Source organism: Argopecten irradians, chromosome 1, assembly GCF_041381155.1.
Source record: "Argopecten irradians isolate NY chromosome 1, Ai_NY, whole genome shotgun sequence".
NCBI lineage: Eukaryota > Metazoa > Mollusca > Bivalvia > Pectinida > Pectinidae > Argopecten > Argopecten irradians.
The window spans coordinates 64,540,033-64,565,814 of NC_091134.1; the positions used below are offsets into that span (position 1 = coordinate 64,540,033).

Here is a 25,782-nt window from a genome sequence, read left to right on the forward strand (position 1 = left end):
CATAAACGAATAATAAAGAGAGTTTTCCAAACAAAAAGACGACTTAGCACGACACAGCTTGTTCCATAGATACAGTTTCCTAACTTCCACATCCGACCATATATCGTCAGGTAGATCTATAGCCCTGGCAGTTATAGCTGAGGGTGATGTTTTCTCAAAGCCTTGGCATCTTCGCGCAGCGTACCGTATTGTTGTATTCAATATATCATTCGATTTCTGCGTAGTATTCGCCCAAAGTTCACATCCATAGAGCATACCTGGTATGATAATTGCCTTAATGAGTTTTGCACTTTTTAGAGGGTTTAACCCGCCAGGATAAATACCTACACTTATTAAACTGTTGAGGTTCCGTCTACCTTTGTTACACGCGTTTACTATGCCAACGTCAGCTTTAAGGTCAGAACAAAAGGTAATTCCCGCGTAAACGTTCGAGTTAGTCCATTCTATTATTGCGCCTCCAAGTGAGCACACTGCTGTAGGGTAACTGGCATTTCGTTTCTTGTGAGAAAATTGCATCAGCGAAGATTTGCAAGAGTTATAGTTTAGCCTCCAGGTTTTAGCATAGGCACTAACGATATTAAGTTGAGCTTGTAGATTTGCAATACTACCTGCCAATACGAGAGTGTCGTCGGCTAACAAAACACAAGGAACGTGTAATGTCTGAATATGTAGGCCAAATTTTGCGTCATCAAGGTCACGCGCAAGATCATTTATCATAACGAGAAACATCCAGGCTGACAATGTTCTCCCTTGACCGACCCCTTGCTTGACCGGATAGGGTTCGCTCAGTTTATCTTCAAATAATACGCGTGATGTTACGTTTTGAAATGAGTTGTTTAATATTCTCCAGAATTTTCCATTGAAACCTAAGTTTTACACTTTGTGTAGAAGCCCGTCTATCCATACACTATTAAATGCTTCGGCATTGTCCAGGAAAGCTGCGAATACGTTGGACCCATTTTCGATGTAATGACAGATTGATTCCTTTACCGTGAATGCGGCCATAATACTGCCACATTCCTGTCTGAATCCTTGTTGTAATTTATGTGGAAACTGAATTTCGGCACAACGAGCTGATATGCGTTGGTAAAGAATTTTTTCAAATAACTTCTGTAGAACCGATGTTAATGTAATGTCTCTGTAGTTGTTTTTGTTCAGTTTATCTTTATTTCCGCCTTTGAATAGTGTTATAACTATGCCTTTTTTAAAATGATCGGGATATTCCTCTTTGATTAGTATTTGGTTAAACAACATAACAATCGCTTCTAGTAGGCTTTCGCCGCCATAACGGATATGTTCGATTACTATGCCGTCGTGGCCTCCGGCTTTACCATTTTGCATACTTCTGACTGCTGCTTCAGCTTCTCTTAAAGTTATTGAGCGATCACAAATGCCATCTTCATTCTCATAGCTATTTACAACCATGTTCTGAATATCCATTTGTACCCTGATCTTATGAATATCATCAAAATCGTTTTCCTCAGATGGTAGAGCTAGTTGCCTGTAATGCTCACACCACACATTCCTCAGTTCATCGGAGTCACGAATAATTTTATCTTCAACTTTTAGATCCTGAACCTTTTTTATCTGAACATCTGCGTGCACGCACGACCTTGTAGAATGTGCCGACATCGATTTCGGCCGCTTCCTGTAGCTTATCGAGCTGCTGTGTTGTTCGTAGAGTTCTCTTGCTTCTTTTAATGGGTTACGAAAATGTTTTTTAGAATTCTTGTAGTCTTTGTACACTGTATGTTCCATACCGCGCGGACGACCATTCTCTATCCAAGCTCTACGGAATTGTCTCATGTTCCTGTGATATTGTCTGACACTTCCAAAATTCCAGTAGGGTTTTAAGTATTTACGATATCGCTTAACTGGCAGCGTTTTCGATGCATCATTGATAACACAGACAATGTCCTGTACGAAACTGTCAAGCTCATTACAGTTTTTCTCGTAATTATTGATAACCTTTTTGATCGACTTCGAGACTTTCTCAGTGTAAACGATTTCTGTTCTGAGGATATTTTCCTCCAATGTATTGCCGTAGTCGAAGTGTTTCGAGGCTTGTTTCGTATTGCGCATCGAGTTCAAAGGACACAGGAAGATGATCTGACGCGTTTAGAAAATGATCGTCGTGTATAACACATTGTGTTACATTGTCGATGTATTGTGCTTCTATTAAGATATGGTCAATCAGTGAACTATTCAATCCATCCATGAAACGTACGTTACATTGCCGCCTTTCGACCATTCTTGTGAGTTGACTGATACGAGATATTTCTCAGCGATGAAAGTTTTCAATGAGTGCTCCTCTGTCGTTGGATTCACGCATATTCTTTTTACCGAAGCGTTCAGATATGTGTCCATTAAAGTCTCCAAGAATTATAACATTGCCCTTGTTCACTATATAACTGGTATAAATCATTTAAAGTCTGAAGAGTTTCTCGATATAAAACCATCGATAAGTTAGTTGACGGCATCAAAACACCAAACACATATACAAAACGATTTGTCATCGAGTTGTATCGACGCGCCTATATAATACGAATCGTTTCCTTCATTTAAGAAGAGGAGATACCTTCAAACATTTGTTCCAAAGTATCGCAATTCCACCAAACCCTCGCGGATGCGTCCTCAGTTCCAATTCGATAGGAATTCGTGTATCGCTGCGTCCGAACGATTTCAAAATTACTGTCAATAGTATCAAGAAAGTTGAGCTGTTCTGGAAGTAACCAGTGCTCGGTAATAACAGCAATGTCTATATCTCTCAAAATATCAGCGAGTAATGGGGCTCCATACATTACCCCACGAGTGTTCCACGTAAGAAGCTTCACGGTGAGGATAAATAAGAACCACGCAACCACTTTTACCATGAATATTGATTGTCAAACATGATTTTTTTTCCTTTATCACCATGAATATTGATTGTCAAATCGTTGCTGTTGAGAGTTGGTGTTCGAAATTTTCCTTCTCGACCACGTACCTTTAGCACCTTCGCGGTATTTTTGTACAAATTCCATCCTTCGTTCTGAAGTGTTTATCGTCTTATCCTTAACCCTAATTGTCTCACGTAGACCACGTATTTCGTCGCGCAGCTCGCGTATTAGGTGTCGATTTGCATTGTCTATATCACTGAGCTGATCCATTATTTCACCTCTCATGCCGACAATAAGTATTGCTAAATCAGCAAATGTCTGTATTCCATGTTCTGTTGTAATACTACTTTCTCCGTGTGTGAATTTGTGTATATCGTCGTTTACAACTTGCGCGTTCGGCGATTGACTCAATACTCCATCTACTGAGGTACTTACATTAAGTACAGAATCATTGGTTTCACAAATTGAACGATGCCTGTCTTTGTAGGTTAGTAAGTTACGAACTTCTCCTATTTCAACAGTTCCGTCTAAATAGTTAAACAACGTGTAGATTTCAGTATTTAAGAGTAAAAAATAAAAGTGCTCAAATTACCATTAAATGTAAAAATAAAGTGAAAAAGGTGAATCATTTCACACATTAATGCTCAATATTTTAATTACCACGAACCAAGTAAAGATTTAAAGCAAAAATTAGCTCGATACAGCTAAAAATGCTTGTGCAGTGATGATTTAAGTAAAAATAATTTCAGTAAAAAATGGTAAAACTTTAACTCTACTCAAAGCACCTCAGAAGAATACATCCTTAATGACTCCAAGATGTTAATCAAATCAACCAACTATCTACCAGGGTATTTTTCGTTCCATAAACAATTCTTGCTATCATTGTTTCTGAGAAAGTACTGAAGAGATAGATTTTTTTCTTTCTGAAACTTTATATGAGGTATATCCCCTAAGTGGACGCTTATATCCCTCTAGGAACTCTTGTTTTGTTTATATATATACAAATAGAAAAACTACATGTCTATAGGACACTTTATCATATTTGCAAAACAGCATAAAAAATAAATCTGTTTTCAATAAATTCATCTATGATCTATTAATCTATCACAGCTTTTCTTTAGTTGCTTATATATTAACTAATGCTTAATATTTACTGTTATTAGATACCGATAATAACTCAGCGTTTAGAGAAGCTAAATTATTACTAGCTTCTTTTTTTCTTGCAGACATAATGGCAGGCCTTCCACTTCCAAAGATGGTGAGGAACTCGTTTCTGTTCTTCCTGATATTTATGTATACTTTTGTGGTGAGCACCCTCATCATTAACTTCCTCATGGTGTGGACATTACTCATATGGCCTTTTGATCGTAAATTGTTCAGGAAGATTAACTACATCTTGGGATATTCAAGCTGGTCTCGTAAGTATGAAGTTTGGTGATTAAAATAGGAAAATGGAACTAGCACATTGACCAACAACAGATTTTTATAATACTTACAATCATTAGCTTGAATGATATATTATAAAGATATATAATATAAAACAAAATGGTGTATGGAATGCAGCTACAACATTATACATGTACAATCAAAACTTGTAGGTGTAACTGACACAATCAAAGCGTAACTGTAAATAGAATCTTTTGCATTGGTCAGTTATCGTTGTCAATAACATGCATGTAAATCTGTTCCAGAGTTTACCAATAATTTGTTGAGCTGGTTCAGAGTTTACACATATAATATTTTGATCCATGTCAGAGTTTATCAATGAAATGTTGATTTATTTCAGAGTTTACTTTCGTGGCTCAATGGTGGTCTGGTTGTGACATTGTGATATACATAGATCCAAAAGATCGAGTATTCGCAGGAAAAGAACACATCTTGGTGCTGATGAACATATTATGAGATAGACTGGCTAATGTTATGGATCCTGGCTGAGAGTACAGTGTGTGGGGGTAGGTATAGGAGATAGACTGGCTAATGTTATGGATCCTGGCTGAGAGATACAGTGTGTTGGGGGTAGGTATAGGAGATAGACTGGCTAATGTTTGGATCTGGTGAGAGATACAGTGTGTTGGGGGTAGGTATAGGAGATAGACTGGCTAATGTTATGGATCCTGGCTGAGAGATACAGTGTGTTGGGGGTAGGTATAGGAGATAGACTGGCTAATGTTATGGATCCTGGCTGAGAGATACAGTGTGTTGGGGGTAGGTATAGGAGATAGACTGGCTAATGTTATGGATCCTGGCTGAGAGATACAGTGTGTTGGGGGTAGGTATAGGAGATAGACTGGCTAATGTTATGGATCCTGGCTGAGAGATACAGTGTGTTGGGGGTAGGTATAGGAGATAGACTGGCTAATGTTATGGATCCTGGCTGAGAGATACAGTGTGTTGGGGGTAGGTATAGGAGATAGACTGGCTAATGTTATGGATCCTGGCTGAGAGATACAGTGTGTTGGGGGTAGGTATAGGAGATAGACTGGCTAATGTTATGGATCCTGGCTGAGAGATACAGTGTGTTGGGGGTAGGTATAGGAGATAGACTGGCTAATGTTATGGATCCTGGCTGAGAGATACAGTGTGTTGGGGGTAGGTATAGGAGATAGACTGGCTAATGTTATGGATCCTGGCTGAGAGATACAGTGTGTTGGGGGTAGGTATAGGAGATAGACTGGCTAATGTTATGGATCCTGGCTGAGAGATACAGTGTGTTGGGGGTAGGTATAGGAGATAGACTGGCTAATGTTATGGATCCTGGCTGAGAGATACAGTGTGTTGGGGGTAGGTATAGGAGATAGACTGGCTAATGTTATGGATCCTGGCTGAGAGATACAGTGTGTTGGGGGTAGGTATAGGAGATAGACTGGCTAATGTTATGGATCCTGGCTGAGAGATACAGTGTGTTAGGGGTAGGTATAGGAGATAGACTGGCTAATGTTATGGATCCTGGCTGAGAGATACAGTGTGTTGGGGGTAGGTATAGGAGATAGACTGGCTAATGTTATGGATCCTGGCTGAGAGATACAGTGTGTTGGGGGTAGGTATAGGAGATAGACTGGCTAATGTTATGGATCCTGGCTGAGAGATACAGTGTGTTGGGGGTAGGTATAGGAGATAGACTGGCTAATGTTATGGATCCTGGTGAGAGATACAGTGTGTTGGGGGTAGGTATAGGAGATAGACTGGCTAATGTTATGGATCCTGGCTGAGAGATACAGTGTGTTTGGGGTAGGTATAGGAGATAGACTGGCTAATGTTATGGATCCTGGCTGAGAGATACAGTGTGTTGGGGGTAGGTATAGGAGATAGACTGGCTAATGTTATGGATCCTGGCTGAGAGATACAGTGTGTTGGGGGTAGGTATAGGAGATAGACTGGCTAATGTTATGGATCCTGGCTGAGAGATACAGTGTGTTGGGGGTAGGTATAGGAGATAGACTGGCTAATGTTATGGATCCTGGCTGAGAGATACAGTGTGTTGGGGGTAGGTATAGGAGATAGACTGGCTAATGTTATGGATCCTGGCTGAGAGATACAGTGTGTTGGGGGTAGGTATAGGAGATAGACTGGCTAATGTTATGGATCCTGGCTGAGAGATACAGTGTGTTGGGGGTAGGTATAGGAGATAGACTGGCTAATGTTATGGATCCTGGCTGAGAGATACAGTGTGTTGGGGGTAGGTATAGGAGATAGACTGGCTAATGTTATGGATCCTGGCTGAGAGATACAGTGTGTTGGGGGTAGGTATAGGAGATAGACTGGCTAATGTTATGGATCCTGGCTGAGAGATACAGTGTGTTGGGGGTAGGTATAGGAGATAGACTGGCTAATGTTATGGATCCTGGCTGAGAGATACAGTGTGTTGGGGGTAGGTATAGGAGATAGACTGGCTAATGTTATGGATCCTGGCTGAGAGATACAGTGTGTTGGGGGTAGGTATAGGAGATAGACTGACTAATGGTATTGATCCTGAATGAGAGATACAGTGTGTTGGGGGTAGGTATAGGAGATAGACTGGCTAATGTTATGGATCCTGGCTGAGAGATACAGTGTGTTGGGGTAGGTATAGGAGATAGACTGACTGATGGTATTGATCCTGGCTGAGAGATATAGTGTGTTGGGGGTAGGTATAGGAGATAGACTGACTAATGGTATTGATCCTGGCTGAGAGATACAGTGTGTTGGGGGTAGGTATAGGAGATAGACTGGCTAATGTTATGGATCCTGGCTGAGAGATACAGTGTGTTGGGGGTAGGTATAGGAGATAGACTGGCTAATGTTATTGATCCTGGCTGAGAGATACAGTGTGTTGGGGGTAGGTATAGGAGATAGACTGGCTAATGTTATGGATCCTGGCTGAGAGATACAGTGTGTTGGGGGTAGGTATAGGAGATAGACTGGCTAATGTTATGGATCCTGGCTGAGAGATACAGTGTGTTGGGGGTAGGTATAGGAGATAGACTGACTAATGTTATGGATCCTGGCTGAGAGATACAGTGTGTTGGGGTAGGTATAGGAGATAGACTGGCTATATAGTGTGTTGGGGGTAGGTATAGGAGATAGACTGGCTAATGTTATGGATCCTGGCTGAGAGATACAGTGTGTTGGGGGTAGGTATAGGAGATAGACTGACTAATGGTATTGATCCTGGCTGAGAGATACAGTGTGTTGGGGGTAGGTATAGGAGATAGACTGACTAATGGTATTGATCCTGGCTGAGAGATACAGTGTGTTGGGGGTAGGTATAGGAGATAGACTGACTAATGGTATTGATCCTGAATGAGAGATACAGTGTGTTGGGGGTAGATATAGGAGATAGACTGACTAATGGTATTGATCCTGGCTGAGAGATACAGTGTGTTAGGGGTAGGTATAGGAGATAGACTGACTAATGGTATTGATCCTGAATGAGAGATACAGTGTGTTGGGGGTAGATATAGGAGATAGACTGACTAATGGTATTGATCCTGGCTGAGAGATACAGTGTGTTAGGGGTAGGTATAGGAGATAGACTGACTAATGGTATTGATCCTGAATGAGAGATACAGTGTGTTGGGGGTAGATATAGGAGATAGACTGACTAATGGTATTGATCCTGAATGAGAGATACAGTGTGTTGGGGGTAGATATAGGAGATAGACTGACTAATGGTATTGATCCTGGCTGAGAGATACAGTGTGTTAGGGGTAGGTATAGGAGATAGACTGACTAATGGTATTGATCCTGAATGAGAGATACAGTGTGTTGGGGGTAGATATAGGAGATAGACTGACTAATGGTATTGATCCTGAATGAGAGATACAGTGTGTTGGGGGTAGGATATAGGAGATAGACTGACTAATGGTATTGATCCTGGCTGAGAGATACAGTGTGTTGGGGGTAGGTATAGGAGATAGACTGACTAATGGTATTGATCCTGAATGAGAGATACAGTGTGTTGGGGGTAGATATAGGAGATAGACTGACTAATGGTATTGATCCTGGCTGAGAGATACAGTGTGTTAGGGGTAGGTATAGGAGATAGACTGACTAATGGTATTGATCCTGAATGAGAGATACAGTGTGTTGGGGGTAGATATAGGAGATAGACTGACTAATGGTATTGATCCTGGCTGAGAGATACAGTGTGTTAGGGGTAGGTATAGGAGATAGACTGACTAATGGTATTGATCCTGAATGAGAGATACAGTGTGTTGGGGGTAGATATAGGAGATAGACTGACTAATGGTATTGATCCTGAATGAGAGATACAGTGTGTTGGGGGTAGATATAGGAGATAGACTGACTAATGGTATTGATCCTGAATGAGAGATACAGTGTGTTGGGGGTAGATAGACTGACTAATGGTATTGATCCTGAATGAGAGATACAGTGTGTTGGCTTGTTGGAGTGGGTGTACTGTGTATCACTGCTCTGACCCAGTACAGATAATTTCAAATTAAATCCCTTTATATTCATTGGTTTGAAACATCTGTTTTAAAAACACTTTTCCGAAAGAATCATCAAGTAAGTTATCCACAATCTTCCATAATAATGTCATACCCTTTCGGAGGTTGAATGAATGACTTCGGTTACTGGTCTGAAGTAAAAGTATAAGTTTGAGTACAGTCAATACACATGTAGTTATCATTAGCTTTTTAGCATGAAGGCATTATAGCTACAAATATTGCACAATTATTTTTTTTCTTATGACATACCTACAATATCAAGAAATGTTGATAAAACTGTTATTGTTAATGCCCAAATGGCCTATTGTTTTATTGCATACATAATAGCCTAGATAGACTTGCTATCTTTGTCTGAGTATGAGATCAATGATTGTGTTCCTTACTTTATTAAAGCCAAAATGAAAAATCAATTCATTTACAGGGTGCAAAAGTCTATGGCAAAAACATGTTGCGGTATATCCCTCTCATTGGATGGGCGTGGTATTTCACAGAGTGTATTTTCCTAATGAGGAACTGGGTCAAGGACAAGAAAATTATCAAGGATACCATGAAAGAGCTGCTCGACTTCCCTGAAAACTATTGGTTTACAGTGAGTTATCTGTAGATTAGTAGTATCCATTAACTAATTATAATTATACATTTATGAGAAGTTGGTTTTGCGACATAACAATACACTGTACTGCAAATTGACAGTCATGATTTTTTCCATGGAGATTAATTCTAATCATGATTTTTTCTTCAATCCCGATACGTACTACGAGATCCCATGAGATGTATGTAGATTGTCAGCAGTCATAGTGAGTTTTGTTAGCAGATTGGTCTGAAGGACATTGTGATCCCTGACTTTATTTCGTTCTATAAGCTGTAATTACTTAGAAACTTTTTATACTCAAAACTCATTCAAGGGTGTAGTTTATGACTGTTATAAGTCAGTTCAAGTTTTGTTTATTTAAGATTATCAAAGAGTTGTTTATATATAAAACTTTTTTGGAATTATTTTAGTTCCAAAGATGTTAGACAAAATTTTCTGGTACATTGTATTCCCAAGTGACTCACTGGAATATAGGAATTGGTATACTGCAAAATTAAAAGCCCACAAGTATGTTCTGATAACGGAATTGAGAAGTATGCGCTTCAAAAAGTTAAATTGTTATAGAGTATCCGAACATAGTACTGTCAGCTACAGTATTCACTTCTAACTCTTTACACAGTTAAATCTTGAAAAATGATTATCTATGTGATTTACAGCTACTTTTGTTTCAAGAAGAGACAAGACTTTCTTTATACTGGTAAATCATGTTAAAGCTTCATTCCTGTGTGTGTTACAGCTACTCCTGTTCCCAGAGGGTACAAGATTCACAGCCGAGAAACATGAAGCCAGTTTAAAAGTTTGTAGAGAGAAGGGCTACCCGGAGTTGAAACACCATTTATTGCCTCGTACAAAGGGATTCAGCTACACCGTCCAGGCTCTGCAGGGCAAAGGGGCAGGTAGGTCATTAAGCAGGTCAAAGGAAAAGGCTATAGGACAGGCCAAGCAAAAGTAAATAGATCACAGATCATGGGAACATGACATAGGACAAGTCTGTGAGACAGGATAAATAGACACATATATAGGTCCTATGTCATGGAGGCGATCAAAGGACATTGTGTTCAAGGTTAGGTCAAAGGGCAAGTGGATATGAAAATCAAAAGTCCTAGGTTGTCAGTCAGGTAAATTGTTCATAGGTCAGGTCACAGGGTGAGAATGTAGTCCTGATCTGACTGAGAATATGTCAGTATCCAAGTTAAAGGTCATATCATAAGACAAGGTTCCAATATCATAAATATATGGGATTCATTACCATTGTAACTCACCATTTTATATCATAGTGATAAGACAATAATATGGATGTCATATACCATTTCATAGAGACATTAATACATTTCCTGATTCAACAAACAAGTATTTGATAAATATGAAGTTTTACAAATTCTCACCTACTTTACTAATTTCTCATCAAGAAAAGTGCTTTGAGCATCTATGTTTGTTTTTCAGTTAGTGCTATCTATGACATTGCTATTGGATTCAAGGGAAACAGTGTGAAACCAACATTGATGAATGCATTCAGAGGAAATGCCATCACAGCAGACATCAGGATGAAGTAAGTATAGGTCAGAGAGCAACCTACTACGGTAGTAGATTCCTGTACAAAGTGACAGGTCAGAGGTCAACCTAGCTTCTTACTACCCTGGCATAGGTCAGAGGTCAACCTAGCTTCTTACTACCCTGGCATAGGTCAGAGGTCAAACTAGCTTCTGATTACCCTGGCACAGGTCAGAGGTCAACCTAGATTCTTATTACCCTAGCACTGGTCAGAGATCAACCTAGATTCTTATTACCCTGGCACAGGTCAGAGGTCAACATGTATCTAAGATAACATCTTCACACAAATATATTACTGTAATCCCTAAGCTCATAGGGGAATATTTTCTTTTTAAAAGTAGTGCATACATAAATACCAGTATGATAAAAATACAAAAAGTGTCCAACATAAATGCGATGCACTTACATACTAACTTTAGTCAATAAGACCATAGTGAAAATTCCATTTAACCATGTATTTAGTTAAAGGTTCATGTACTTGAAAAGGCAGCAAAAAGCTCGGTCAAAACAAACAAAACAATTTTATACAAGGGGGGAGGGGGCTGATCCCTTGTTGCTTTACATTTCAAGTAAGGTGTAGAAATTTATCTCTTTCATGCTTTCATTTTCAGGCGACATGAAATGGCAGACTTACCAAAGGAAGAGGAGGAGTTAGCAAAATGGCTGAGAGATTTGTTTAAAGAAAAGGTTGGTGTGAGACTAAATTTGTTTTACATCTCAACAATCAAGAACCATCCAGAATACTTCTCCATTTTTAGCTCACCTTGACCTCGTCCGTCCGTCAACATTTCCTTTAAATCACTACTAGTCATAAAGTTCTGCATGGATTGTAACCACATTTGGCCAATATCATTCTTGTGGGAAGGGGAACAGAGTTTGAATAAATTTTGGCTCTGACCCCCCAGGGGCAGGAGGGGCGGGTCCCAATAGGGGAAATAGAGGTAAATCCTTTCTATCGCTACTTGTCATATAGTTCTTGGATTGGATTGGCCCAGAAACATCCTTAGGTAAGGGTTACAGAGAGAGTGGGGCCCAATAGGGGAATTAGAGGTAAATTTTCAAATTCCTTTAGAAAAGAAACAATGAACCTGTATTCAGAACATTACTTAGCATTACAAACCAGATGAACGATACAGGCCCTCTGGGCCTCTTTTTTACTTAAGCCGTACTTTGTAAGATTTCAGTCCAAGAGAATACATCCAGGAACCTTTCAACTGGAGTAATTTAAATGCCATTGACCTATGACATGTTAATTTAAATGCAGTTGACCTATATCTGATATCCCTGTTCTTGTCATTATAATACAATAAATTCTGTTCTAGAAACTGATATAAATTCTTCATCTCTTGGAATCAGTTAGCATACCAAACAATTAAAAGTGTGTAATGTTCAAAGTGAAATACATTCTGTTTTTCAGGACGACCTAGTAGATGAGTATTTTAAGACAGGAAAATTTGACTTGCCACCATTCCATCCTCCACAGCGACCCCATGACCTATTGAACTGGATATTCTGGTTCTTGGTGACCGACATTCCACTGTTTTATTACCTTGGCAGTATTATAGTAGCAGGAACCATCACACAACAATTAATTGTGGTTGCCGTTGTAGTAATAAGTAAGGCTTTTCTACTTACTAAATTATCTCCCTTGATAAACATGTATTTCCCTTAAGTCATCTTTATCTACCGTAATTTCCTGCATATTACCTGTACTGGAGTACAGCCCACCGGAAGCAAAATACGGTATTTTTTATGATTTTGTAAAATTTATTCTGGACAATCTGTACTGGCATATTGCCCAAATGTTATCCATTGTTTGAAAATTGCCTTTAAACATATATAGCCTGCAGGAAATTACGGTATTACAGCAATCTTAGAAAAAATACAATTTAGTTTTAGTCTTCAGCTAGCAGTGACATTTATTAGCCCACCATCATCAGATGGTGGGCTATTCAAATCGCTTTTTGTCCGTGGTCCGTCGTCCGTCCGTCCGTTAACAATTCTTGTTATCGCTATTTCTCAGAAAGTACTGAAGGGATCTGTCTCACATTTCATATGTAGGTTCCCCTAGGGCCCTTGTTGTGCATATTGCGTTTTGGGACCGATCGGTCAACAAGATGGCCGCCAGGCAGCCATCTTGGATTTTGATAGTTAAAATTTGTTATCGCTATTTCTCAGAAAGTACTGAAGGGATCTGTCTCAAATTTCATATGTAGGTTTCCCTAGGGCCCTAGTTGTGCATGTTGCATTTTGGGACCAATCGGTCAACAAGATGGCCGCCAGGCAGCCATCTTGGATTTTGATAGTTAAAGTTTGTTATCGCTATTTCTCAGAAAGTGCTGAAAGGATCTTTCTCAAATTTCATATGTAGGTTCCCCTAGGGCCCTTGTTGTGCATATTGCGTTTTGGGACCGATCGGTCAACAAGATGGCCGCCAGGCAGCCATCTTGGATTTTGATAGTTAAAATTTGTTATCGCTATTTCACAGAAAGTACTGAAGGGATCTTTCTCAAATTTCATATGTAGGTTCCCCTAGGGCCCTAGATGTGCATATTGCATTTTTGGACCGATCGGTCAACAAGATGGCCGCCAGGCAGCCATCTTGGATTTTGATAGTTAAAGATTGTTATCGCTATTTCTCAGAAAGTATTGAATGAATCTGTCTCAAATTTCATATATAGGTTCCCCTAGGGCCCTAGTTGTGCATATTTCAATTTGGGATCGATCGATCAACAAGATGGCCGCCAAGGAGCCATCTTGGATTTTGATAGTTGAAGTTTGTTACTGCTATTTCTCAGAAAGTACTCTAGCGATCTGTCTCAAATTTTATATGTAGTATGTTTGCAAAAGTTTGAAAAGCAGAGAAAAGATCCCTCTTTCCATTGTCAGACATAGATCATTCTTTGGTGGGCGCCAAGATCCCTCTGGGATCTCTTGTTATCCCCTGCATTCTCTCTCTGTCTGTCCGTCTGTCTGTCTGTTCGTCTGTCTGTAACACTTCGTTTCCGTGCAATAACTGTTACAAATGTAAACCGATTTTCTTCAAACTTGTTGACAAGGTTGACAAGGTTAAATGCCTTAAGGGCTCGGCCATGTTCGATCGTGACTGTCGATGGACCTTATTTAGTGGAGTTATGGCCCTTTGAATTACTAAAAACGTCATTTTCTGCCATTTCCGTTCTATAAGTGTAACAAATGTAAACCGATTTTCTTCAAACTTAATAGTAACAAAGTTAAATGCCTTAAGGCTTTGGCAAAGTTTGATCGCGACTTTCAACGGACCTTATTTAGGGGAGTTATGGCCCTTTGCTTAAATTAAAAAAGTCAGTTTCTGCCACTTCCGTACAATAACTGTAATAAATATTAACCGATTTTCTTCAAACTTGGTAACAAGGTTGAATGCCTTAAGTGCCTGAGTTATGGCCCTTTAATTTACTACAAATGTCATTTTTCTGCAGTTTCTGTGTAATAACTAACAGATGTTAAAACTAATACTGTTAAAACTTGGTAACAAAGTAAAATGCCTTAAAGGCTTAGCCAAGTTCGATCTCCACTTTTTGCAGATCTTAATTAGCAGAGTTATGGCCCTTTGATTTAATAAAAAAACAAAGTTTAATGTCTTACTTCCGAATAAGACTTCAGTTTATTTTTTCATGTTTCAACCAAGGTTAAACCTAACCTCAATAATGTTTACCTACAATATATCCTGAAAGCGGGGGATGGAAATTCCACGAATTTGCTTGTTGAAATTATTTTCATTATCTTACTGTGTACCCTGGGAAATAGCAAGGTCCACATTTTGCAGTTTTCTTAATAATTAAGTCATATTTGCGGAAGTTAAATTTTACGGTACACTGTCTCCAATAATTCGCAGATCTATGAAGTTCATAACATATTTATTTCTGTTCCGAATTAAAATTCATGTTGAGGAATAATTAATTGCCTAGTAGAAGATTAATAGAATCATTTAATAAGCATTAAAAATAAAAAGTAAAAAAGACAAAATTAATGGCAGGATATTTTGATTTGATGTCCATTCAGGATAAGTACAGAGGTGATGTCCAGGTTTGAGAGATATATACTTATATACCCTATACTTCTCATTTTGTGATATTTGAGTAGAATATTTCTATCCTTCATATCTACTCTGCGGTGGAAGAACATGCTGACAACAAACTCATGGTTATAACATACACATGTAGTCATTTTCATTCCTTTTCAAGGTTACCATAAAATGTCTGTAATAGGTATATTACCAACTACACTTATAACGAGGTGATTATAACCATGTTATAATAACATGGTCATTATAACCATGTTTTACTGTAGTACATTCATGTTAGATGAGGTAAATTGTACGTCTCTCTTAACACAATATGCTAGAGGAACCACTGATTATGGTGCATATATGCTAGATGATGCCAATTGTATTTCTTGCCTAACAAATATGCTAGAGCACTCATTGTATTTATGCAGATCACTGTAGCTGTTACAGTTGTGTGTTTATAATAACCTTTGACCTTTCAGTAACATTCCTTTCTTACTGGATGATCAGTTTGACTGAGATACAAAAAGGATCATCCTACGGCAAGCAATCAGGAAACAGTGACGTGAAGAAATCCCAGTGATCATTGCTAGTAAATAGTCTTCTTGTATGTCTTTGCCATTTAACACCTCTACAAATTATAGATTTACTCTTTTGACTTTTTGCATGTTTGCTTTGTTTCTTGCTTATTTGCCCTGTGTACTTTTGCATTTCAGATTACTCTTTTGCCTCTTTGTTTTGCAGATTTATTTTTCACGCTTTGCACATCTACTGTTGTTGTTTTTTTTGTTCTTTTTCATTTTTCCGCTTTTGTTTTGACAGTGTCTTTTACAGTTAAGCTTTTGCAGCTGTTTTATATTGGTGTTTTGCATTCAATGCTTTAGTAAATGTTCTTCTCTATGCAATCATACTTTGACTGAAATTATTGATTGCAATTGGCACCCAACTTTACATTGTTTATTGTGTGTGAATTTACTTTTATAACTATTAACAGATTTCATTAAAACTTGGTACCAATCTCATTAAAGCCTCGCTTCACCTTATCATCTGAAGTTCCCTCAGATCACCTTCAACAGTTACAAGTCAGCATGTCACATATGGAATTGTTGATGTTATCTATTGGAACTTCAGATGTCGACACAACAAAATATGCAAAGGGATTCCAGGATATGATAATATTGATTAATAGATGGCTTTTCATGTGTTTTACTAGTTAAAGCACCTATAAAAGTTTATGACTATATTTTGGAGATTTTCATTCAAATGTTTTGTAAAGGAATTTTCATGTAACAAGAACAGATATGTAAAAATTGTAATCCATATTGAAACAACATTGAAACCAAGAACTTATGGTTTTATTCAGATTGACTTTATGTGATTTGGTCTTTGATATACCGGTACAGTTTGTATTTTACTTTAGCTTTTATATTCATTGGAAGGTTTGTTTTGTTTGTTGTTTGTATCAATATTCAATTTAATTAAACAAAAATAAATGATTTCACAATATTTTCACTCATTTCTAATAATAACAAAACAGACAACTACTTATATGATATACAATTTACCTTTTAAGTTATATTAAACATTGGCAAATAGTTAAAGCCCCATATAACAACAGTAAAACCAGTCTTAGCGCCCACCTCTTTATAATGACCACCTATGAAATAAGACTGCTTTTCTGTATCCCTAAAGGCTAATTTCAGCATATTTGGACCTGTGTATATAAACTGACTAGATATTAAAACTTATCTTTGTTGCTATAATGATCATTGTAAACAGCTTTCACTGTGTCTTTTTAGCCCACCATCTGATGATGGTGGGCTTTTCAAATCGTTTTTCGTCCGTGGTCTGTCGTCCTTCAGTCCATCCGTCTGTTAACAATTCTTGTTATCGCTGTTTCTCGAATACCCAAGGGATCATTCTCAAATTTCATGTGTAGGTTCCCCATATTGCATTTTGGGACTGAACGGTCAACAAGATGGCTGCCTGGCAGCCATCTTGGATTTTGATAGATAAAGTTTGTTATCTCTATTTCTCAGAACGTACCAAACAGATCATTGTCAAATTTCATATGTATGTTCCCCTAGGGTTCTAGTTGTGCATATTGCATTTTGGGACTGATCGGTCAACAATATGGCCACCAGGCAGCCATCTTGGATTTTGATAGTTAAAGTTTGTAATTGCTATTTCTCAGAAAGTACTGAAGGGATCATCCTAAAATTTCATATGTAGGTTCCCCTAGGGCCTTAGTTATGCATGTTGCTTTTGGAACTGATAGTTACCGTTTTTTCTTAGAAATTACTGAAGGGATATCTCCCAAATTCCATACCTATGTTCCCCTTTGACCCTAGTTGTGCATAATGCCTTTTGGGACTGATCAGTCAACAAGATGGCCAACCGCCTGCCATCTTGGATTTGATTTTTGGATTTTGTTACCGCTGTTTATCAGATGGTGGGCTATTCAAATCGCCTTTCGTCCGTGGTCCGTCGTCCGTCCGTCCTTCCGTCCGTCCGTCCGTCCGTCCTTCCGTCCGTCCGTCCGTCCGTCCGTTAACAATTCTTGTTACCGCTATTTCTCAGAAAGTACAGAAGGGAGCTTTCTCAAATTTCACATGTAGGTTCCCCTAGGGCCCTAGTTGTGCATATTGCATTTTGGGACCAATCGGTCAACAAGATGGCCGACTGGCGGCCATCTTGGATTTTGATAGTTAAAGTTTGTTACCGCTATTTCTCAGAAAGTTTTGAAGGGATCTTTCTCAAATTTCACATGTAGGTTCCCCTAGGGCCCTAGTTGTGCATATTGCATTTTGGGACCAATCGGTCAACAAGATGGCCGACTGGCGGCCATCTTGGATTTTGATAGTTAAAGTTTGTTACCGCTATTTCTCAGAAAGTACTTAAGGGATCTGTCTCAAATTTCACATGTAGGTTCCCCTAGGGCCCTAGTTGTGCATATTGCATTTTGGGACCAATCGGTCAACAAGATGGCCGACTGGCGGCCATCTTGGATTTTGATAGTTAAAGTTTGTTACCGCTATTTCTCAGAAAGTTTTGAAGGGATCTTTCTCAAATTTCATATGTTGGTTCTCCTAGGGCCCTTGTTGTGCATATTGCATTTTGGGACCAATCGGTCAACAAGATGGCCGACTGGCGGCCATCTTGGATTTTGATAGTTAAAGTTTGTGTTACCGCTATTTCTCAGAAAGTTTTGAAGGGATCTTTCTCAAATTTCATATGTTGGTTCTCCTAGGGCCCTAGTTGTGCATATTGCATTTTGGGACCAATCGGTCAACAATGATGGCCGACCGGCGGCCATCTTGGATTTTGATAGTTAAAGTTTGTTACCGCTATTTCTCAGAAAGTTTTGAAGGGATCTTTCTCAAATTTCATATGTTGGTTCTCCTAGGGCCCTAGTTGTGCATATTGCATTTTGGGACCAATCGGTCAACAATGATGGCCGACCGGCGGCCATCTTGGATTTTGATAGTTAAAGTTTGTTACCGCTATTTCCCAGAAAGTGCTGAAGGGATCTTTCTCAAATTTCATATATAGGTTCCCCTAGGGCCCTAGTTGTGCATATTGCATTTTGGGACCAATCAATCAACAAGATGGCCGACCGACTGACGGCCATCTTGGATTTTGATAGTTAAAGTTTGTTACCGCTATTTCTCAGAAAGTACTGAAGGGATCTCTCTCAAATTTCATATGCGTGTTCCCCTTGAACCCTAGTTGTGCATATTGCATTTTGGGAGTGATCGGTCAACAAGATAGCCGACTGGCGGCCATCTTGGATTTTGATAGTTAAAGTTTGTTAACACTATTTCCCAGAAAGTACTGAAGGAATCTTTCTCAAATTTTATATGTAGGTTCCCCTACGACCCTAGTTGTGCATATTGCATTTTGGGACAGATCGGTCAGCAAGATGATCGACAGGTAGCCATCTTGAATTTTGATAATTGAAGTTTGTTACTGCTACATATCTCAGAAAGTACTGAAAAGATCTTTCTCAAGGTTCATATATAGTATGTAGTAAAAGTTTGAAAAGCAGGGAAAAGATCCCTCTTTCTGTTGTCAGACATAGATCATTCTTTGGTGGGCGCCAAGATCCCTCTGGGATCTCTTGTTGGATATTGTTACCGCTGTTTCTCAGAAAGTGCTCTAGCGATCTGTCTCAAATTTTATATGTAGTATTTTTTCAAAAGTTTGAAAAGCAGGGAAAAGATACGTCTTTCCATTGTCAGACATAGATCATTCTTTGTTGGGCGCCAAGATCCCTCTAGGATCTCTTGTTATATAAGATAACTTGTAGTCTACTTTGATGCTGATAAGTTACAGTTATACAAGATCCAAGTCCTAGCCTATAGTTGATATCGTTAGTTATCATTGTTGTTGTGTTGTTGAAATAAAGTCATATCGATAAGAATAATCTTTATTGTTTTTCAGTGACTTATTTTTCTCGTTGGATGATTGGATTTACTGAAATAAAGAGGGCGTCATCATACGGAGCAAAGGTGAAAGACAACAAGAAATCAACGTAACACCATGTGATATTGTGATAGCTGTTCTGTGATCAGATTTTACACCAAATATAAACACCATGTGCCCTTTAGATGATCTTTATATAAAATCATTTTTGTAGAATTAGAATGATGAAACAGGTTCACAATGAGTATCTAAATCTGTTGGCAGAAAATGATTGTAAGTAAATGGTTCCTGCAGGTAAGGGTAGATTTAGGTGTGATATGATCAATAATCAAATTTCATTTGCAGAAAATATTATTCCTATATAATTTTTTGTGCACCTGGAATATTCATTGGACAATTTTTTTTAAAGATTTTTGTTTTGTTTTTATGTGTTAACCTACACAGATATTCACCGGTTTCCCTGGATCAGGTAGTGAAATGTGATCACTTAGAACAGAGTCTGCTCTCTTCAAGGTGGATCAACCTATTGAAGGGAGTAAGAACATCATTGTTTGCTATGGTAACATACTATGTTTTCTCTAGTCATACTATGCAGGGATGTGAAAGTATAAGCTATAGTCCCCCTTTGATACAGATATTATGTCATTTTAAAATGTTTTTATCAAATTTTGTTCTCATTTTACTTTCAAACTGGATTTTAAGGTCACCTTATAGGGAGGTCACAAATTACTGTTTTCATTGACGTTCATAAATAATGCATTGCCCATTTGTTAACTTTTTTTTTTACTTCTTTCCAATTTCTAAGAGGCTCAGTGATATATGATTGTGCGTATATCATGCTGAGGTGAAGGACTTTCAAGATATTTTGGATAAATAACCTTGACCTTCTTGCTTACCGTAAATAACCTTGACCTTCTTGCGAATGTGTAAACTTTATAATAGTTGTAAATAGTAAATGTGATAAATAATATTGTATCACAATGTACTATTAACCAATTTTATAAAATTTTGTTCCTTTTTGTTTAAATTTTAGATTTATTTTACTTTTGTAGGAATCAATGTTTTTTTATCTGTGCCATAGCAAAGAATTTCAGTCTTTAAATACAATATTTTAAGTTTGAAATTAAATCAATAAGTGGGAGGATAGGATGTGAAATGGTGTCAGCTATATGGTTTTAAATGACAATGGAATGTTCATAATTTACCAGCATTGTATTTTAAGCTATTATATTATCATGTCTAATATCCTTATCATTGATATACCATATTCAACCAAATTCAAATTCAACCCAATAACCATTTCACTTCACTTTAATTAAATTCAGACTAAAACTACTTAGTATGAAAACTAGATTTCTCTTTATTTTGGTAATTGATTAATGGCTTTCTTTGTGCAATGATGTTATAAAAGGATAGTCTAAATTTGATCCTTTAGCGCCCCATTTAATTTCAATTTTAAATACCTTGTGAGCTTATTGGGTTGAATACTGTATGTTACTGAGAAAGTCAATTGGATAGAAACCAGTACAATCAATAACCATAAACCTTATATAAGGATATGAAGTTCAGGCCTGGCAGTAGTTGGCTGTGTGTTTTACTGACAGGAGTATGAAGAGATGTAATCTAATAGTGCAGCCTGGACATGATGACAAGCTCTAGTTTGTTTATAGGCAGACATAAGAATTGGTATGCTTGCCATTGGAAGTCCCATTATGTTATTAAAAAAAAAAAAAAATTACCCGGTAAGTATCATTTAATGTTAAATTACAGCTGTGTATATATCTAAGCAGATGACCAAAACTTCAGTTTTTCATATTTGTGTTTTTTCCTTATATTATAAATGTAGGCATTACAGTTAAATTGCGAGTGTGTTGGTTTGTTCAAACACTGTGTTATTTGTTTTAAAAATGACTTTGTATAATGTACATGTACTTAATAACGAGCCACTTATTATCTGCTCAGTATTCCTTCCATCCATGGATGTTCTAGTTTTCTGTTCTCTGTATGTGTGTAAATATATGTATATTTATGCAAATTGAACTGAACATTCTAGATTTAGGAAAAATGTAAGAGGATAAATGAAGTTATTGATAAGAACTTTCATTACTGCAAACAAAACAATGGAGCTTTAAACTTGGTTAATGTATACATTATATTGTTTATTGATATCCTGACTAATTTGAATGTTTCAAACCTTACAAGAATACACATGAACATTTTACATGATACATCATTCAGTTGTTGAGCTTCAAGTGATATTAAGGATTCAGTGTATGTGGAGCATTACTTATCCTGATATGTCCATCCTGATATGGCATTATTGATGTATTCTGTTGTAAGTACAGTTTTGTTATAGCTTTATATTCCACATACAGTCTAAGAACGGTTTTGCTGTGATCACGAGATATATAATAATGACCATATGGAATGCATGGAAATTGTTTATACATCAAGAGTTCTTGTGCAGCTTTTGTCAAATTTACAATTAGTTTTGTTATGCAAAAGTTAGTACATTTATACATTATGAAAAAAATTAATACCATGAACCATGACAGTCGACAGATGAAAAATCCTCATTAAATTCCATTTCATTACTCTGTAATACTCAGCTGTGAATTGTGAAATGACAGCAGTCTGGACATATGTTCAGATATATTGACAAGAATTATTATTAGATGTGAGCCTTTTACTACAGATAGAATAAGTTTTAGATTTTAATCTCTCCCAGAATTGTTGCAGTATTTACCTCTGTAAACAGCCCTCAGAAATTTCAAAAAGAATTTTAGAAAAAAGTATTTCAGATGTATGATAAGCTACAGTATTTCATTGATATTTAAAGTTTATTTTTGTGCCATGTGCTTATAAATGACTGCTTATTATGACAAAATATAATTTGATCATTCACTATGCAGATACCTAGATTTACTTGTATGGTTAAGATTTGCATACAACATCCACAGTTTTAAAAAGAATCAATTAGACTATATTAAACATTGTTGTGATGTAATATTTTATGACCTGAAGTTAACAGATGGCCAACTGAGGGACAGCAATAAACCCTGGGAGAGATTGGTTATAGACACAGGGTTTATTATTTCAAATGATTGATTTAATCATCAATAGGAACACATTTGAATAGGATATTTATTAATTGATTTCTAAAACTGAGGATGAACAGTTACACATTCAGTTTTTATTTGTGGTTATAGTTGTGTTGGACTGGTTTTTGCCTGGATTAATTTCCTTTTGTATGCTTCATTGATTGACAGGAAGCCTTTTTCTCTGGGAGTGTGTACTGATGGGGAGAACCAGTCTATCAAATGTAGTTGAAAGTGTGTAAATCATGAAGGTGTGTGTATATGTCGAGTACATTTGTGAACGGTTATATAATTCACTCCTTTTAAAACCTAAGTGGCCATTATGTGAACTTTTACTGATATTTTATCATGATTAAGTGAACTAATGAAAACATCTAAATGTTTATGAATCATACTTTATGCAATTTATTAAGTTATTGATCACAAACAGAATATCATATATAATTGGTAAATCAGTCATAATAGGATCTGTGTACCTTTCATGTACAATAAGGACAAAGTCTTTGTGATTATGTAATAGGATCACCAGTATCACCATATCAGAAGTAATAAAATTTTCATAAAAAGTTGTCTAGTTGTTTTAAGTTCGCCAGACAGATTGATGGTATGATGTACTAAGTCATTACAACTCTGTGTAATAATGAATAAGCACAAAGTTAAAATCATCAAAACAGATAAATCCATGGTTTCCGCGCGATGACTTTAGTATTTATTGTCTGATTTCAACCAAATTCAGTATATTGCTTTATATCAATGAGATCTCGGATGACTTCGATCCGTCAATATGTGCAAGAGTTACGGGACTTCAAAATCGTCAAAACAGATAAATCCATGGTTTCCGCTCGATAACTTAGATATTTATAGTCCAATTTCAACCAAATTTTATAAATTGTTTTAAATCAATGAGATCTCGGATGAGCTCTATATTTAAATGGACAATATCTTTCAATATTTGCATGAGCTACGGGACTTTAAATTCGTCAAAACATGGTTTCCTCTCGACAACTTTAGTATTTATTATCCAATTTCAACCAAATTCGGTATATTGCTTTATATCTATAAGATCTTAGATGGGTTTGATACTGATCAAAATCCGTCAATATTTGCATGAGTTACGGACTAGGTTAACTTCACTTAGTTAAAACAATATTTTCAACTGTAAAGAACTATTTTTTGTGATGCTGTGCAGGCGACACATCCGCTTACTGGAATTCTTGTATAGATGTGGTGTGTAGTTTCTTGACTAGGGAACAACCTAGAGTCTCGTGTTCATTAAAAAGAAAGCTATTTGGAAAGAAGAGAAAAAAGATAACATCCCAAGCGATCGTACAATGAGGTCAGAACTAGGCCAACGTGGCCCCTCGCCGACAAGCTGCGTCCTTGAGTTCAACCTGATATCCCCATCGACAAGCTGCCCCTGCTGTTGTAGCGTTACCGACCCATGACTTATACCTCCATGTTGTCACAGAGCACTGTACAGGATGCGAGGCCCCGGGCATATGCAGACTAACAATAATCTGACAGCATGTCTTGGTAATAATGTAACTTCAGAGAATACTACCAAGACATCTCTTATAATATATTTATTAAAACAAAATGCGTGCGTCTGTGTGCCAGGCCTGTTCGCTGCCGAGGCCGGGGTCTGAACCAACAGATTGGTCACCTATCCAAGAGCAAGCGGCGTTCGACGTTGCGCTGTGTGCTCTTCATGCCTTTTCCAACAACAAGAGTCAAGTATGCGATACATTTGGGTTGCATACATATGAAGAATCCAATTTAGGTCTTGTACATCCAGTTCAAACTTGGACAATACGAATAATGAATTTAAAGAGCAATAAGCTGGTATAGGGCAAATACCCAAAATATGATAAAAAGCCCGACAAGCAGCAGAGAAAGAGCCACAGCTGGTAATGGCATGGTCTGGAAAAGAAGTGAGAAAATAGAGCGTTTGACACACTGCTGTATGGTTTATTAGATGAGGTATTGCTGGCAATCTGATTAAAACCAACTCTTCAATACGCTTACGCTATGAGAGACGCCATCGTAGATGTGATGGAGAAATTGTCAACAGAAGCCATCGTAGATGTGATGGAGAAATTGTCAACAGAAGCCATCGTAGATGTGATGGAGAAATTGTCAACAGAAGCCATCGTAGATGTGATGAAAAAATTGCCAGCAGACACCATCGTAGATGTGATGGAGAAATTGTCAAAAGACGCCATCGTAGATGTGATGAAAAAATGGCCAACAGACGCCATTGTAGATGTAATGGGAAAATATCAACAGACGCCATCGTAGCTGTGATGGAGAAATTGTCAAAAGACGCCATCGTAGCTGTGATGAAGAAATCGTCAACAGACGTCATCGTAGATGTGATGGAAAAATTGTCAACAGACGCCATCGTAGATCTGATCGAGAAATTGTCAACAGACGCCATCGTAGCTGTGATGAAGAAATCGTTAACAGACGCCATCGTAGGTCTGATCGAGAAATTGTCAACAGACGCCATCGTAGATCTGGTCGAGAAATTGTCAACAGACGCCATCGTAGCTGTGATGAAGAATTTGTCAACAGACGTTATCGTAGATGTGGTGGAAAAATTTTCAACAGACGCCATCGTAGATGTGGTAGAGATGTCGTCAAAACGGAGCTCAACGCCGTATAAACATACATGTAGGTTAAAACTTTAGCATAGGGGTACATGATGAAAGTAGCATTTGCCTTAATAGGGACCTTAATGCATTGCTGTTCAATAACTTCATGTAAGACATCATTATCTACGCTGTGGTCTGTTTCTTAGTTACTATTGCAAGAACTTGCCATTACAGATAGATTGCATACTAATACTATATAGCTGCTAATAATAATTGCGGATTCATCCAAATTTGCGATATGAAAATCATGGTTTGACATTAAAAACAGTCTATGAGGAATGGCGCTTTCAAAGGCTTCAGCAATAATTCGCGGTAACCCCGTGAATAATCAAGCTCCAAACAATAAGTCGCGAACATTTGTACCCGTGAAATATAACAAGTATACAGTATACAGTCTTAGTGTATTGTTACTGCTTATATCATATAACAATAACAAAAATCAGACTTGTTTTAGCAACGTGAAACAGAATCTCACTTCTTGGTGAAAATATATATCCAAACATCCAACTATAAGACATTGAGAACTGTCCTAATGTATCGGAAGCCTGGGAAGTCCTCAGTCAGCAACTCGATAGGGAAATTAGGGAGAACAT

At 37.7% G+C, this 25,782-nt stretch overlaps 1 protein-coding gene across 1 annotated transcript in view; it reads left to right on the forward strand.

The window, feature by feature from the left end:
* Positions 1–23,101, forward strand: part of LOC138305358 (1-acyl-sn-glycerol-3-phosphate acyltransferase delta-like) — an 82,690-nt gene extending 59,589 nt beyond the window's left edge. Inside the window, 9 exon segments of the mRNA XM_069245645.1 lie at positions 4,103–4,294; positions 4,663–4,787; positions 4,839–4,892; positions 9,246–9,413; positions 10,153–10,312; positions 10,860–10,965; positions 11,579–11,654; positions 12,385–12,583; positions 19,456–23,101. Of these exon segments, the coding sequence (XP_069101746.1) occupies positions 4,108–4,294; positions 4,663–4,787; positions 4,839–4,892; positions 9,246–9,413; positions 10,153–10,312; positions 10,860–10,965; positions 11,579–11,654; positions 12,385–12,583; positions 19,456–19,550 (1,170 nt within the window). The 5' untranslated portion in view covers positions 4,103–4,107 and the 3' untranslated portion in view covers positions 19,551–23,101.
* Positions 23,102–25,782: the final 2,681 nt, after the last annotated feature.